Source organism: Papaver somniferum, chromosome 11, assembly GCF_003573695.1.
Source record: "Papaver somniferum cultivar HN1 chromosome 11, ASM357369v1, whole genome shotgun sequence".
Classification (NCBI taxonomy): Eukaryota; Viridiplantae; Streptophyta; class Magnoliopsida; order Ranunculales; family Papaveraceae; genus Papaver; species Papaver somniferum.
Genome location: NC_039368.1, coordinates 5,654,054 through 5,668,433, shown reverse-complemented (window position 1 = coordinate 5,668,433; position 14,380 = coordinate 5,654,054). Strand labels below are relative to the sequence as shown.

The 14,380-nt window shown below is 35.8% G+C and overlaps 2 protein-coding genes across 2 annotated transcripts; one reads left to right on the top strand and one right to left on the bottom strand.

Annotated features, from left to right (window-relative positions):
• Positions 1-5,413: 5,413 nt before the first annotated feature.
• LOC113320432 (protein BUD31 homolog 2) lies at positions 5,414-8,867 on the bottom strand. The gene is made up of 4 exons (XM_026568340.1): positions 8,742-8,867; positions 7,244-7,345; positions 6,939-7,126; positions 5,414-5,763 (listed from the first exon to the last, which is right to left on the bottom strand). The coding sequence occupies exons 2-4, from the start codon at positions 7,335-7,337 to the stop codon at positions 5,608-5,610; spliced, it is 438 nt and encodes a 145-aa protein (XP_026424125.1). The 5' UTR covers positions 7,338-7,345; positions 8,742-8,867; the 3' UTR covers positions 5,414-5,607.
• Positions 8,868-10,646: 1,779 nt separating this feature from the next.
• Positions 10,647-13,335, top strand: LOC113323982 (probable N-acetyl-gamma-glutamyl-phosphate reductase, chloroplastic). Its single transcript, XM_026572328.1, has 9 exons — positions 10,647-10,772; positions 11,081-11,167; positions 11,266-11,316; positions 11,438-11,532; positions 11,645-11,765; positions 11,995-12,157; positions 12,257-12,342; positions 12,828-12,917; positions 13,228-13,335. Exons 1-9 carry the CDS (start codon positions 10,647-10,649, stop codon positions 13,333-13,335), a joined length of 927 nt encoding a protein of 308 aa, XP_026428113.1.
• Positions 13,336-14,380: the final 1,045 nt, after the last annotated feature.

Below are 14,380 nucleotides of genomic sequence, written 5' to 3'. Positions count from 1 at the left end.
TTGCCACCACCTTACTAAATTTGATAGAAATCCCTTAAATGGCGCCGAACTTTGTTTTCTGATCAGCTTACATGTGACACCATGAGACCTTGGGTTTAAAATGATAGCGACACTGGAAACTGGCAAACCAACGAATTCATAACAATTGACATTTTTCGTCCGAATATGCGCTCACACGGGCACTACAAACAGAATAAAAGATTTGGATGATATTTTTGACTATTATTTTTAGTACTATTTGTTGGCTTTTCTCACTAAAATATCTCTGAATTCAAGGAACACAACAAATCCTTCTTTTTTCAACCTCAACTGTTTTCAGCATTATATATATATATATAAACTAGATTTGTGCCCGTGCTATGTGTGGGGTAATTTTTTTTTAACTTGGTGTGCGCGGGGCTGTCTTCCTGTGGCGATGTATTTTTGATTTGGTGTGCACGGGGCTTCGCCCCGCCCCATGGAAATGTAATTTTGATTTGGTGTTCCGGGACAAATACATCAAATAGGTGGAAAATATGTGCATATTTTATTTAATTTTTTTCCTTTAACTGAATATGCGCGAGGTTTCGTCCCGCCCCGTGACAATACATTTTTGATTTGGTGTGTGCGGGGCAATTACATTAAATATGTGGAAAATATGTGCAGATTATATTTATTTTTTCCTTTTAACTTGGTGTACACGAGGCTTAACCCCGTCCGTGGAAATGCATTTTTGATTTGGTGTGCGCAGGGCTTCGTCCCGCCCCATGAAGATGTATATCTGATATGGTATACCGGGGCAAATACATTAAATAGGTGGAGGATGTCTGCAAATTTTATTTATTTTTTCCTTTTATTTTGCAGAAAATATGTGGATTTGTTTCCCTTTTATATATTAATTTGGAAAAAATAGTCATAATATAATAGTAATTACTCAATTTCCAAATTGAATTTAGACTTTCATAAAATTTCAAACATGGTAAGTTAGGATTTTCCTTTTAGGTTTGTAATTTTTAAACCAATCATACGTTGCCAAATGTCCACACCTAAATATTGTCACTTCATGATTATAAATTGAACTTGGTTTCCTTTTTTTAAATCTTTTTCTTATTCTTTTTAAACCAATCATACGTTGCCAAGTGTCCTCACCAAAACGCTCGTTTCACAAAACTCAAAAAAGGTATATTTCGGTCAACAGGAAGTGAGGGTTTCCTCACCGTTCAACATGGGAGCTTTATTTATCTAGGCCTCTAAGTCTTTATATATATATATATATAATGTACATAGCTATTGTAAAACCAAGCTTCATTGTCATAGATGTTTTCTTTTCTTTTGAAGTATGCTCACACATGGTCTGTTTTACCTCCTCTTACAAGTTTTTTTGGCTTCACCCCTAGCCTTAGAGGTGTAAACGTGCCGGCCCAGCACAGCACAACCCACGAAATCACGTGTTTAGCGTGATATGTGCCGTGTTGTGCTGTGCCGGAGATTATGACGTGTCGTGTTGTGTCGTGTTTAAAGGCGTGATGTGTTCGGCTATGCCAGAAGAATAAACGTGTTGTGTCGTGTCGTGCTGTGCCAGGCACATTTATTTTATATTTTTCAATATAAATGTTTTCCAAATATTTAGGTATTGCATGTGTTATTATGATAATAAGTCACCATAACGGTAGTAGAACGTCAATAATTGGATAGAATAAATATTTTTTTTTTGTGAAATATACACAAAATATGATGTATTATGCCATGTTTTGTAGTATTTTTATTAGGAAATAATATAGGAGACTATAATTAGAAGATATAATTTAGGTTAGTTTGAGTTATATTAGGAATTATCTTGAGAGCCAAGTCTTGTGATTGTATAAATAGCTAGAGAACTAAAAGGAAAGAGAAAAGGTTTAGAGTTCGATTTACAAACTGAAAAGAAAGAAGAAAAGGAAGTTTGGCTACTAGTTGATGGAATTGCTGTGAAGAAACTTGAAGTTGCAGCAGTCACTGCGAAAAGAACTTGACGGTTGCTGCCATATTAAGGACGGAACTCGAGCAGATGGATAATGGAGCTGTATCTGTGTTGGCGACGTTGATTGATATAACAAGCTGAGAAGAAGAAGAGATAAAGGAATTCTCGGTGAATGATGGACAGAATTGATAGAAAAGAATATGGAGCTGCAGATGATTTATATTGCAGCGATAGTGAAGCATGGGACACGCTGTGAAAAGCTGCCTTGAGTTAAAAAGTTGGCTGCATTTATTCGAGTTAGATACAGAGAAAGAAGTATCACGAGTCTGCTAGTATGGTTCAAATGGTCGTTGTAGACAGAGAAAGAGAAGAGAGAACTAGGAAGAAGTGAAGAAACATGTAACAACTAGCCATGGTTGTTTTTCGTTTGGATGATTTTCGTGATGAATGGCTAGGGAAGGAAAAGTTGATTGTCAGCAGAGAAGAATGGAGGAAGCTGTATCGGTTGGAAGCGACGAAACGTTGAGCTGTGAACGGAGTTAGAGACCGAGAAAGAAGGAGCAGAGCTTGGTCGAGTTTGCTTGATTGCCAGAGATGGTTTAGGAATCTGTGTGTCTGTTTCCTAATTCGGTTAAAAAGTGAAGAGAAGGTGTTTGTTTAAATGCCTACAAACAGTGTGACAATTATGTCACAGCGTTGCAAGTCTGTTGCGAAATCTGATAGCGTGGCAAATTTGTAACAGCAAATAACAAGAAGCAATATCACAGCTTGTGGCAGAAGCGTGACGAGAAGAAAGAACTGTGAAAGTCTCGACTCTAACAAAAGTGTGACTGGAACAAGAGAAGAAGAAACAACATCCATGTTGTGAAGAAAAAAAAAAAGAAAAAAAACAATCACCAAGAGATGATGAGGAAAAGAACAACAATAGTAGGTTAAAATCCTATGAGTTGTCGAGAGAGTACAAAAAGTATTCTATCGAAGAAACCAAGAGTACAAGAAGTATTCTACGAAGGGGACCGAAACGTCCTTAAACTACAAAGGGAACCGAAATGTTCTAAAACTACAAAGATGGGACCGTAATGTCCTTAAACTTCCGAAGATGGGACCGTAATGTCCTTAAACTTCCATTGGGACCGTAATGTCCTAAAACTATGACTGGGACCGTAATGTCCTTAAACTACGAAGAGGACCGAAATGTCCCTAAACTACGAAGATGGGACCGTAATGTCCTTAAACTACGAAGATGGGACCGTAATGTCCTTAAACTACGAAGAGGACCGAAATGTCCTTAAACTACGAAGATGGGACCGTAATGTCCTTAAACTACGAAGGGGACCGAAATGTACTTAAACTACGAAGAGGACCGAAACGTCCTTAAACTATGATCTGAAGATTTTTTTTTCGCAAAAGCGTTGGAAGAAAAAAAAAAGAAAAAGAAAACCGAAGTTAAATTTCTTTGGTCCAAGATGGGCATTCGTGATCTACATGCTCCATCTTGAGGGAGGGTATTAGGAAATAATATATGAGACTATAATTAGAAGATATAATTTAGGTAAGTTTGAGTTATATTAGGAATTATCTTGAGAGCCAAGTCTTGTGCCTTGAGAGCCAAGTCTTGTGATTGTATAAATAGCTAGAGAATTAATGAGAAAGAGACACCAAGATTATTATCAATGTAGTCTTTTATGCTTCCGCGTTTATGCTCTCCTCTCTCTTGCTCGATCCTTAACAATTTTATATATATTATGACATGCTTTCTTAACGTGTTGTGTTGTGATGTGCCACATGTTAATCCGTGTCGCGTGCTGGGTCACTGTGCCAATTAGTCAAACCCAGCACGTCCTATTTAACTAACGTGTTGTGCCGTGTTGTGCTCGTGCTGGCACATCCCAATTTACACCTCTACCTGGCCCTGCGCACAAAAAGATAACATTGGATTAATAATGATATTAAATTAAGAGGGGAAGTTTGAGTACTGTATGATTAAGGATTGGATTTTGATTCCTGAAGAGATCCAGATTCCAGAAACGGGTTACCCCAGCTAATAAAGTAGTAGTTAACGTGTTAGAATGATCTAATGGATTACGTCAAAAACCGCCGAACTCCATATTAAAAAAATGGCTTAACTCTATGCAGAGAATTAACTTTTGTTCAGGTGGAAAGATCGGATTGAAAGAAAATAAATTAGTACTCCGTCCGTTCTGGAAAAGTGAAAGTATTTCTTTTTCAGAAACGGAGGTAGTATTATATATTGTTCTTAAAGATTCTCCGTTGATGTATTAGCGTTTCCGGAAACTAACTAATTTCGGGTATTTTTAGAGAAGCAGTAATTTGTGGATTTATTGTTATACTTCCAGAATAAAAAGATGAAATCCAGTTTCTACAAGACTGTTAATGGGAATATCCTTTTGCTGGGGGATGTACTCATTTAAAGGCAATTGCTTTTCTGCCCTATATGTATATTGGTACACCTCCAACCAAATGGTACCCATCTTTTTTGACTTGTGAATCGCCGAAACATGTATTTGCTTTCTCAAAAGGGCTTTGCTAGACACTCCCAGCAAATACACCGAAAATGTACACCGACGGAAAAACAGTGTGCACCGTTTTTAAAGCCAAATAATGATACACCTATCGAGGATGTGCACCGTGATCAGATCTAAGGGCCATTAGGGCAGCCCTGGAAAGATTTGCAGGGTAGGGTTAATGGTGGGGTCCACCATTTTTTTTTCTCTCACACCAAACATCACCGTGCACATCTTCGGTACACCAAACATTTCTGTTTAGAGATCTGCTTTCACTTTTCTTTTCTTTTTTGTTTTTGAGTGGCTGAAGTTTTGCTTTTGCTGATCTTTCAATCTGGACAGTGGTTTCTAACCCGAACTGATAAGACTGTACCAGAAAAGCTTTTGAGGAATCATACTTAATTCAGAACATAAGATGGCATTGTAACGCATAGTTGAATCAGCTTTCTAGTTTATTCAACCAAACAGCATAAAGAGACTAGAAAAGCAGTACCTAACCAACAAAACCTTGTTATATGTATGCACATTAGGAAGCATTAGTACTCGACCCCTGATTAGGTCAGAAATCCACCATTATCTATGATGGCATTGTCGGCTAGCTAGGGCCGATGTATGATGTTGGTAGGTCAAATTTGAAAAAGGCCGTAATATGCAAGCAAGAGTTAGGCATGTATCAACCTCAATAATCACAAAATAACCCATTATACAAAGTAAGAAAATGACATCTTCTTTTCAAGACTACTATATTGACTTGGAATGCACTTAAAGAATTTTCTTATCCGAGACAAATTCAATTCAAAAATCCCATGATGGACCAAAACTTTGAAAATGGTCCCTATAAAAATACTGTTTGTCCCATAATGTTTGATACCTAACTACTACAGATGATTCATAATGATATAGACAGTAGCAATCACACGTAGGCCGTGGTGAAGACCTAAAATCATATTTCAGGGATAGCAACGCTCAAATATCAAATTACTAAAATGTTCAATACCTGAATACTAGATTACGGCTTTGATTGTAATCTCATTAAGTTTACAATTACTGATTAATGCCCGTAGAAAAGAGGGACCAATCTTCAGCACTTTTTGTTTTACATTACTTAGAAAGAGACAGAAAATAACTTACAAAAAGTAGGAGTTAGTCACCACTAGCACAACCATTGCATCCGCAATGTACACATTCAATGACCTTTTCATCCCTCAGGTGCTTGGGAACTCTACATACGCAAGTGGTGCCGAAGTTGTGGTCCCGTGGCTGGATGCATTGCAGGCAGCATAGGCGTTCATATCCCGACTGCATTCACCACAAGGAAAGTATCAGTGAAGTGTAAAAAAAAAAAAACAGCATACACATAATGGCCACAGGACCAGCTCAATTATTCAACAGCCAATGAAAAGGAGAATTCACCAACGCTTACATCAAGAATAGTTAACTTGAAAAGAAAAGAAAAGAAAAGAAAAGAAAAGAAGGCACCCGATAAATACAAAATTGTGCTACTGGGTGATATGGTGGTGAAACAAAAAATGTTGCTACAGGAAAACAGTGAACAAATATCCAGGGAAATAAAAACTAGTTGAACCAAACTGACTCCTGAGTCCAGACAAACCAGAAAACGTACATGCCACTTCAATTATCTACCAGATACAACTCAGTTCTTGTAATGGATACTGCATCAGAATTAAGTTACCTAGAGTCCTAGAGACTGTTGAGGCAGTATAAATATAGTGCTCATTTCTCCAGAAGCCTGGGCTACAAACAACCATGGTCGGGTCCTGTAGTTTTGTCCTTTCCTCCAACATGACATTACGTGACGTGATGTGGCAGGTTTTAATAAACTAGATTATTTTTCTTTTGCCTAAAAAAAGAACTGCCATAACATCACTAACAGATTGCCTTTTAGAATCCTACAATAGAACTAGACTGAGGCAGAGACCATATTTACTCTCTCTATCAGGGTTGCAAGCACCATCTATATCTCAAACAATGGATTTGAACCTTAAGCACAACCCTATACCCCTCATACTACACTAATATCAGTACAGGATTACCCTTCTGTAAGCATTCTACGACAGCGGAAATTACAACCAAAAACAAAATACAGGGATATACATAGCTAAACATGACCTATCATAATAGCAAACTGAAACGAGAATAAAGAAAAACAATAAAAAATTATGTACGCAAGTATATGACCTATCATAATAGCATAACACAATCATGAGAAACAAAAGATTAGCAATGTATCAAAAACTATCACAATCTTGCATTCATAGTTATCAGTGAAATAACTTTAAACAGATGTGATCTAAGCCCATGAACTAAATGATAGGGAGTCAGGACCATTTGTAGAAGGGTAAAGGGTTTGCTCGGCCCATTGTTTTTAAAATAGAAAAAAGTCAAAAAACTAAGAACAAAACAAACTAAAGTAGTTAATCGAGTACTAGAAAGAGAGAACAATCAGAACATACCTTCTTCCACTTGGCAATTAGGTTGCGATCAGCATACCCTTGGTCCAAACAGAACTCATACAGCTCCTTGGAAATATCCTTCCTTCTGTAGAAAAGATCATAGATATATCGACTCTTCTGATGTGCGATATTAAAAATGGGCCATAATGCTTCACACTTTCTCTTTCCATCATGTGGGTCATTTTCAGCTGTTGCAGAAACATATAAAAATCTCAATGTGTTGGTTTTATTGTGAACCAAAGTAGAATAAGATAAAAATTAGACTAGGCTACTACTGTACATAGTTAAGAAAGAAAATGAGGTACCTTCTCTCATCTTTGCTTCCAATTCACGTAGAGTGGGCTCTATCAGCTCCCAGCCCTCTGGATATCTGACACGGTTGGTCTTTATCTTAGGCATCTTTTGAGCTGAAACATCAATTCACAATTTAGGACCAAAAATTATCTCTTGAAATATTGATTGCAAAGACAAACAAATTATTAAGACCTGGTAGTTCTTACATAGGCCAGCAAGAATTGAACAAAAGATAATAAAGAAAACTCAACTCAATAGCTTCTCTGATAAACTACAAAGATGAGCTGATCTATTTATATAGATTCAGGCATTCTGATAACTACACTGATTCGATAAAGATTCAGGCTGAAACTCTTAGACCTAATCCTAAAGTTATTAGGTTTCACCTAATCCTAACTCTAGTTTTAATCGTAATAAAACTCTAAAACCTAATCCTAAAGTTATTAGGCTCTTGAGGAGGAAAAACCCCTGTGACTGATAAAACCTCTCAAAAATCTAGAAAGCATAACTTCTTAGTTGAAAAACTAATCTAGTTGAAATTTCTTAAAACTCATTGGTACCAACTAAGGCCATTACGCGACACTGTCACAACAAACTATCATCATCCCTTATCAGAAATTTTCCACTTCGATCATCATAAAAGATTTGATAACAAGACTGCAGACACACCATTAAAGTTTCTCTATTTCTCAAAGGTTTCACACCATGCTTCGTTTCAAGCATCATATTCTACCAACTGACCATAAGGAAACACATATACCCAAAGGCTTCTCTATTTCTCAAAGGTTTCACCATGCTTTGTTTCAAGCTTCATATTCTCCAACTGACCATAAGTAACATACATACCCACAGGCTAACCAAGCAAAAGTTATGCAATCCCGAAATACCACGCCACACATACTTAGATACTTGTAAAAAGATCTAGACAAAACAGCTCAAAAGGAGTTTTGGTTGGGAATACAATCACTCAACTCAACAAACAGTCGACCATATCATACAGCCTTGAAAACAAATAACACAATTTCACATGCCAAAAATAGAAGCTACAGAACAATCAACCTGAGGAAGAAATATAAATAACTTACTGCCATCAACACAATAATTCCTACCGTTACTCATCACCAAACGCAAAATCAAACCAATAAAAGAATTACCAAATCCTAATTAACAGTCTAACCCTATATTCGAGTTATACACATCCATAAACCAAAGACAGAGGGCACAAATCATCTACTTGCCTTGTTAGCAATACCGTTTTCAAGTTATTTGAACAATATAACCAACCCTAGAATCATAAATCCTAAAACCCTCATAATTTTCCATCTAATTGTCATAAAATCAAATCAAACTGAACAAAAGGTATCCAAGTAATTTAAGCAAATCTAAGGTTAACCTCACTAACTAAAATAAAAGCCCTAAGAAAATAAATCAACGCAAATTCGTTTTGGTTCTTCTTTGAAATTGAAAAATCTTGAAATTCAGTAACAAGGAAAAGTAGAATATCCATACCCTTTGGTTCTTCTTCTTCTCTCAAGGAAAACCCTAGTTTCCCGCTCAAGATTCAGCACGGCGAGAACAAATTCTGATAGAGAGAAGAGGGAAAAAAGAGGAGACGATATTTTCAGTTCACTGGATCTTTTAAAGCCCCTGGAATTGACATTACGGGCTTGGGCTGCACGAGTGGCGTTTCTTAGAAGGATTTTTTTTTTGGGACCATAGTTTTTTTTGGACCATGGTTTTATTTTTAGTAAGACATTTAGAAATAAAATGGAGTAATCTCTTATCTAAATATTTATATTAATACCAAAATTAACCTTCCTAATTAAGTTAGTGTAAGATTAAACCAATATTATTTTTCTTAAAATTAAGTTACTGAGAGGGAAGAAGAAGGAGAATATAAGAGTTGGAAAAATCAATTATTTTTTTATTTTTTGAATTCGAACCTTCAAACAACCCAAGTATATTATTTAGTTTTTTGTTGCTTGTATTGGCCAAAATTTTCTGAAAATGAGAAATTTTATAGCTTGATTTGGGCCAAGTCAAACAAGTTCGGCTACAAGATCTGAAGAGCAGGTAGCCGAACTTATCTGCTAATGTAGTTCGGTTAATGTTCATGAAAGCGCAGGTAGCCGAACTTAGTTTTACTAGAGTTTTTTTTCTTTCAGAGAAAAGTTCGGTTAGGAGAAAAAATTTGCAACGTAACCGAACTCAAAGCTCGGCTGGGACATTTTTGTGACGTAACCGATTTTTTTGCGACGTAAGCGAACTCAAAATTCGGTTGGGACATTTTTGGGACGAAACTGAATTTTTTTCCACGTAACCAAACTTTTTATAACGTAACCGAACTTTTTACGACGTAACCGAACTCAAAGTTCGGCTGGGACATTTTTTTTGCGATTTAACCGAACTTTTATCTGAAAAAAACCTTCATTAAAGTTGAGTTCGGTTAGTTCGACAAAGTTTTTCACATAATTGCAAGTTGAACTTCTCTCTGCAACTTCCATTTTCAACTCATTTTGATGATTACTTCTCATTTTTTTAACAAAAAACGAATGACAAATAATGGGTTTGTGAGAATATCTTTGTTAATGATTTAAATTAAGTTATATATATAGAGGTGGTGGTGGTAGTCGGAGGTGGTAGATGATGGTCGGTAGTGGTGGGTGGTGGGAGGAGGTGATGGTTATATATATATAGGTGGTTATTAGGTTAGTTTTAAATTAAATTAGGTTAAGGGTAGGTTAGTCATTTCCGCACTTTAGGACACCCCTTATAACTATATGGAAGCTAGCCTAATAAGTCCATGGTCCCCAAAAAATGGTTATTTTTTTAACGTCACACCAAATCAGCTGTCGGGTATCAGAAGCCGACTATATAATAGTCCTCTGGCTCATCGTAGTTCTCTTGACTCCTCCTAACGCTGTCGGCTCTGTGTAAGCGACATTAAGTCTAGTCCCGTTAGTGTTGCCAGTTCTATAATGAGATTCTGTTCCTCTTTCTCCTGACTCTTGAAAAATATCTCTAGAATTTGCAGAAGCTTGGAATTGATAATCTCTAGGTTAGGCTGCCTACTTTAACTAGATTTAGGTTTTTCTTTGGCAACTTCATACATGGGTATGGGTTTGTGTTAGGGTTCATTCGATAATTTTGTGGTGTTGTAACAACCTCCAAGCTTTACTACTAATGAAGAAACATGTTTGATGAAATACCTCAGAGAAAAAAGGTTTCTATTTGCTAATTTGATTCAGGGATATATGGGTTTATTTGGATTTCAAGAAATGTTATTGTAGTTACAAAAAAAATGATCGGGGTATTGTAATGTAGGGATATATCCAACACTTTCATTTTGTATAATGAGTATGTGATGCAAAGTGTGTAATTGTGAAGACCAAAACTAACTTGAAAATGTTAAAAATGAATTATAATTTGAAGATTGTAAGACTCTTGGCAAACCATCCACATTTTCACATTATTGTAATAAAAGCGGATAGAAAAGCTGGCCAATCAATGAGCTCTGTGTTCCCACATTTGATCAAACAAGTATGATTCTTTACATCTTTCAATTTGCAGTCATGCGTTTTTCATCATCTCATAGCTTGGATTATAGTAATTCGATAAGATTGTTATAGGTTTACCAATTGTTTATTTTGATATGAATTTGGAGGTATATCCGTAGTAAAAGTAGAGTTCTCATAGAGATAATCATGGTTATCGGTTATCATAATTCCATAATGTGGGAGTACTCAATTTACCTATTTCCGAACTAAGAAGTTACTCTAGAGTAGATTTTTGATGGAACTTTTGGTATTGTTTTGGTTGGATGTCTGATGCATTACTTCTGTTTGCAGGACTTGCCAGATATGGTTGCTGTCAAGGACACAGATTTTTCTAATGTTGATGATGTATTTTGTTGTTTGCCACATGGAACAACACAGGTCTGCGTCCTTTTTATAATTGCGGATGTAGTTCGAGAAATATACACAAAGTTATTTCATATAGATAAACTTGTCTTGTTGCGTGTTATGTGTTACAGGAAATCATAAAAGGCTTTCCAAAGAATTTGAAAATTGTCGATCTTTCTGCAGTAAGATATTGGTCCACTTTTAGTGACTTATATTTTTCAAATTTGAAGTTATTGTATGTGCATACTAAGCCCTCATTTAATTTCAAAAATGTCTAGTAGGGTACATGAGATTATTCTGCAGGATTTTAGGTTAAGGAATATTGACGAATATCAAGAATGGTATGGACAACCTCATAGTGCTCTAGATTTGCAGTTCTGTTTCACTGCAGTTATGCAGTTATTTCATCATTTAAGTTGTTTTTGAGGTTTGGTTGTTGAAATAATAACAACTTCTTCTAAAACCTCATTTAGGAGATTTTTTTCTGGGGTTTTGGTTGTTAATATATAGCCAATCTGCTTTTGGTTTAGAAGTACTTTCCGGTTTTAAGGTTCTATGGATTGTATACCATGTTCGCATTGGTACTTCTAGTGATAAATCTATTGGTGTCTCCAGAAAGAAGCTGTTTATGGTTTAATAGAGATTTACAGGAAAGAAATCCATAATGCAAGTGGTAGCTAATCCCGTTTGTTATCCCACTACCATTCAACTTCCTCTAATTCCATTAATGAAGGTTTGCATCAACCTCTTTTTCTTGGAATTATTGAATGTTCATTTTGTGAGTTAAATGGGAGATACTCACTTGTTTGTTTGAAACCAAACTTCCTGAATAATGAGTAATTTTGTAGTGTATGATGCAGTCTCTCATTTGCATGCCTTTTGTTGCGGTTGCAGTTTTTATACACATCACTCATATAAGAAGGATGAGTGTATGTTGTCAATTACCAGTACTTGTTGTACAGTCTAATCTTATAGGACTGGGAAACATTATTATTAATGCGAAATCGGGTGTGAGTGGAGCAGGTGAGTACTTCACCAACTTCTTTTGAACTTTTCAGAATACATGGAAGAGATTCTTATTCCATCATTAAAGCAATTTCTTGTATTGGATATATCTTGCAGGACGTGGAGCCAATGAAGCAAATTTATACACTGAAATAGCTGAAGAATTTTTCTCAGATGGAATCACAAGGCATCGCATCGCCATGGTATGTCTTAAGCTTATGTATACTCTATTCCAGGTATTCACATGTTGGATGATTTTACGTCATACTCTATTCCAAGTATATTGGAACATATTGATTTAAATACTCCCAAACAAAGATTGATAGTCCTGCTGGTGGCCAGTATCTATGTGATTTTCTGGACGAATCTCCGATCATTTGATATTTATGGTCTATTCTTGTAAAGAGTTTAATAGGGAGTTAGGGACCAATCACATTAGTATGTAAAAGCTTTAGAAGTTGAGTTCATGAATATGCAACATTCTGTAAGTCAAAGATGTTTAATACAGTCATTTGCTACCAGTTCCAGAAATTGAGCAAGGCCTTTCTGAAGCTTCAAAGTCGAAAGTAACAGTGAGCTTTAATCCAAGCCTAGCTCCAATGGTATCGTCACTTGGAAATTCGCAAAGTATATAAAGTCTTGTGTAATTTTATGAATAAATCAAGATAAACATTGAACGTTTTTACAGAAATGGGGAATGCAGGCAAACATATATGTGGAAATGGCTCAAGGAGTAACCATTGATGAACTGAGACAAGAATTAAGCACCTCGTATAAGGTATTGTCCTTGTTGTTAAGGCGCGTATCTTATATCTGCATAAGTTGAATTTCATTTTTTTCATTGTGTGATGGAGTGTGCGTTTACTTTGTTTTAAGGTGAAGAATATGTTAGTCTTTTAAAGGAAGGAGAGGTAACTCAACATGTTTAAGCATGTAACGTCTGCGTTATGAATGTATTTGAAGACCGAATTGCAGGCAGAGCAATTATAATATCTTTTGTACGTAACTATCATTTTCTCAATTACACTTTCCAACACGTTCTAAAATTAATGTACTAATTGTACCGAGTTTTTCCAACCTTACTGCAGATTTATAATTTAATGAAGGGTGCTTCTGGTCAAGCGGTACGAAATCTCAATTTGGTGATGGGATTTCCCGAGAACACATGGCTCCCTCGTGCACCCGTTTACCCTTAGAAAGGAATGGAAGTAATCCAATGTTGAATGTGATTAATAATCATGTCTTGTACTCTCTGATACTTCAGTAAAGAGAATAGGTTCTGATGGAAAGAGAGAGGGAAAAATTATACGATATTTTTAGTTCTCTACAAACTTACAAAGTCTCTGGACACCAATACACTTGTCGGGTACAAATAACCGAAACTGAACTAGTCATCTACTTATTTTGACTCTTTTTAACGCTTTCGGTTCTCTCTAACCGACATTGAGCAAGTCCCTAGTTCTATTTATAATCTAGTACACTTTGTATTGCAGCTGGTTCTATGATGACTTCCTCTTTCTCCCGATGAATTTGTGTGTTCTCTTGTACGAATTTCATTAAAATGTTATTTTATTATACCGTGGTTCCACCGCAGACGAAGTCGGTGATCAAATTGAACATGGCGCATTTAATCCGGGCAATCTAGTGAGTATATTGATTACCCAAGTAACCCAACAATAATGATTGAAACACTCCAACCTTTTACCACTTCATTATAGAGTATAAATCACAAGGTGGGATAAGAATGTTCTAAAAATATGATTACAAAGTAAATATCAAAGTAACCAACAAACGCATAATTAAAAAATAAATATATCGATTATTTGTAACCAACATTAAGTCTAGTCCGTTGGTGTTGCCATCTCTATGATGAGATTCCGTTCCTCTTTCTCTTGACTCTCTATAATCTATCTATACTCTGGTGAAAAATATCTCTAGAATTTGCAGTTTCTTGGAACTCATAATCTCAAAGGTTAAATTGTCTACTTTAGAAAAATATCGGTTTTTCTTTGGCAACTTCATGTATGGGTTCGTGGTAGGGTTAATTAAATAAATTTGTGGTGATGTAAACAAACACTAAGATTTATTAACTAATACAAATAAAATGTTTGACGAAATACCCTAAACAAAAAAGGTTTGTGTTTGCTATTTTGATTCAGGTATATATGGGTTTAGTTGGATATCAAGAAATGTTATTGTAGTTAAAAAAAAACTGATCGGGATATTGTAATGTAGTTGAAT

Excerpts from the sequence above, each read along its gene's own strand:
- LOC113323982 (XM_026572328.1), top strand. The coding sequence starts at position 10,647 with ATGAATTATAATTTGAAGATTGTAAGACTCTTGGCAAACCATCCACAT. Across the intron at positions 11,168-11,265 it reads TGCCACATGGAACAACACAG|GAAATCATAAAAGGCTTTCC; the intron begins GTCTGCGTCCTT and ends TATGTGTTACAG. Across the intron at positions 12,158-12,256 it reads ATCGGGTGTGAGTGGAGCAG|GACGTGGAGCCAATGAAGCA; the intron begins GTGAGTACTTCA and ends TATATCTTGCAG.
- LOC113320432 (XM_026568340.1), bottom strand. The coding sequence starts at position 7,337 with ATGCCTAAGATAAAGACCAACCGTGTCAGATATCCAGAGGGCTGGGAG. Across the intron at positions 7,127-7,243 it reads GGAAGCAAAGATGAGAGAAG|CTGAAAATGACCCACATGAT; the intron begins GTACCTCATTTT and ends TTTCTGCAACAG. Across the intron at positions 5,764-6,938 it reads TAATTGCCAAGTGGAAGAAG|TCGGGATATGAACGCCTATG; the intron begins GTATGTTCTGAT and ends TGGTGAATGCAG.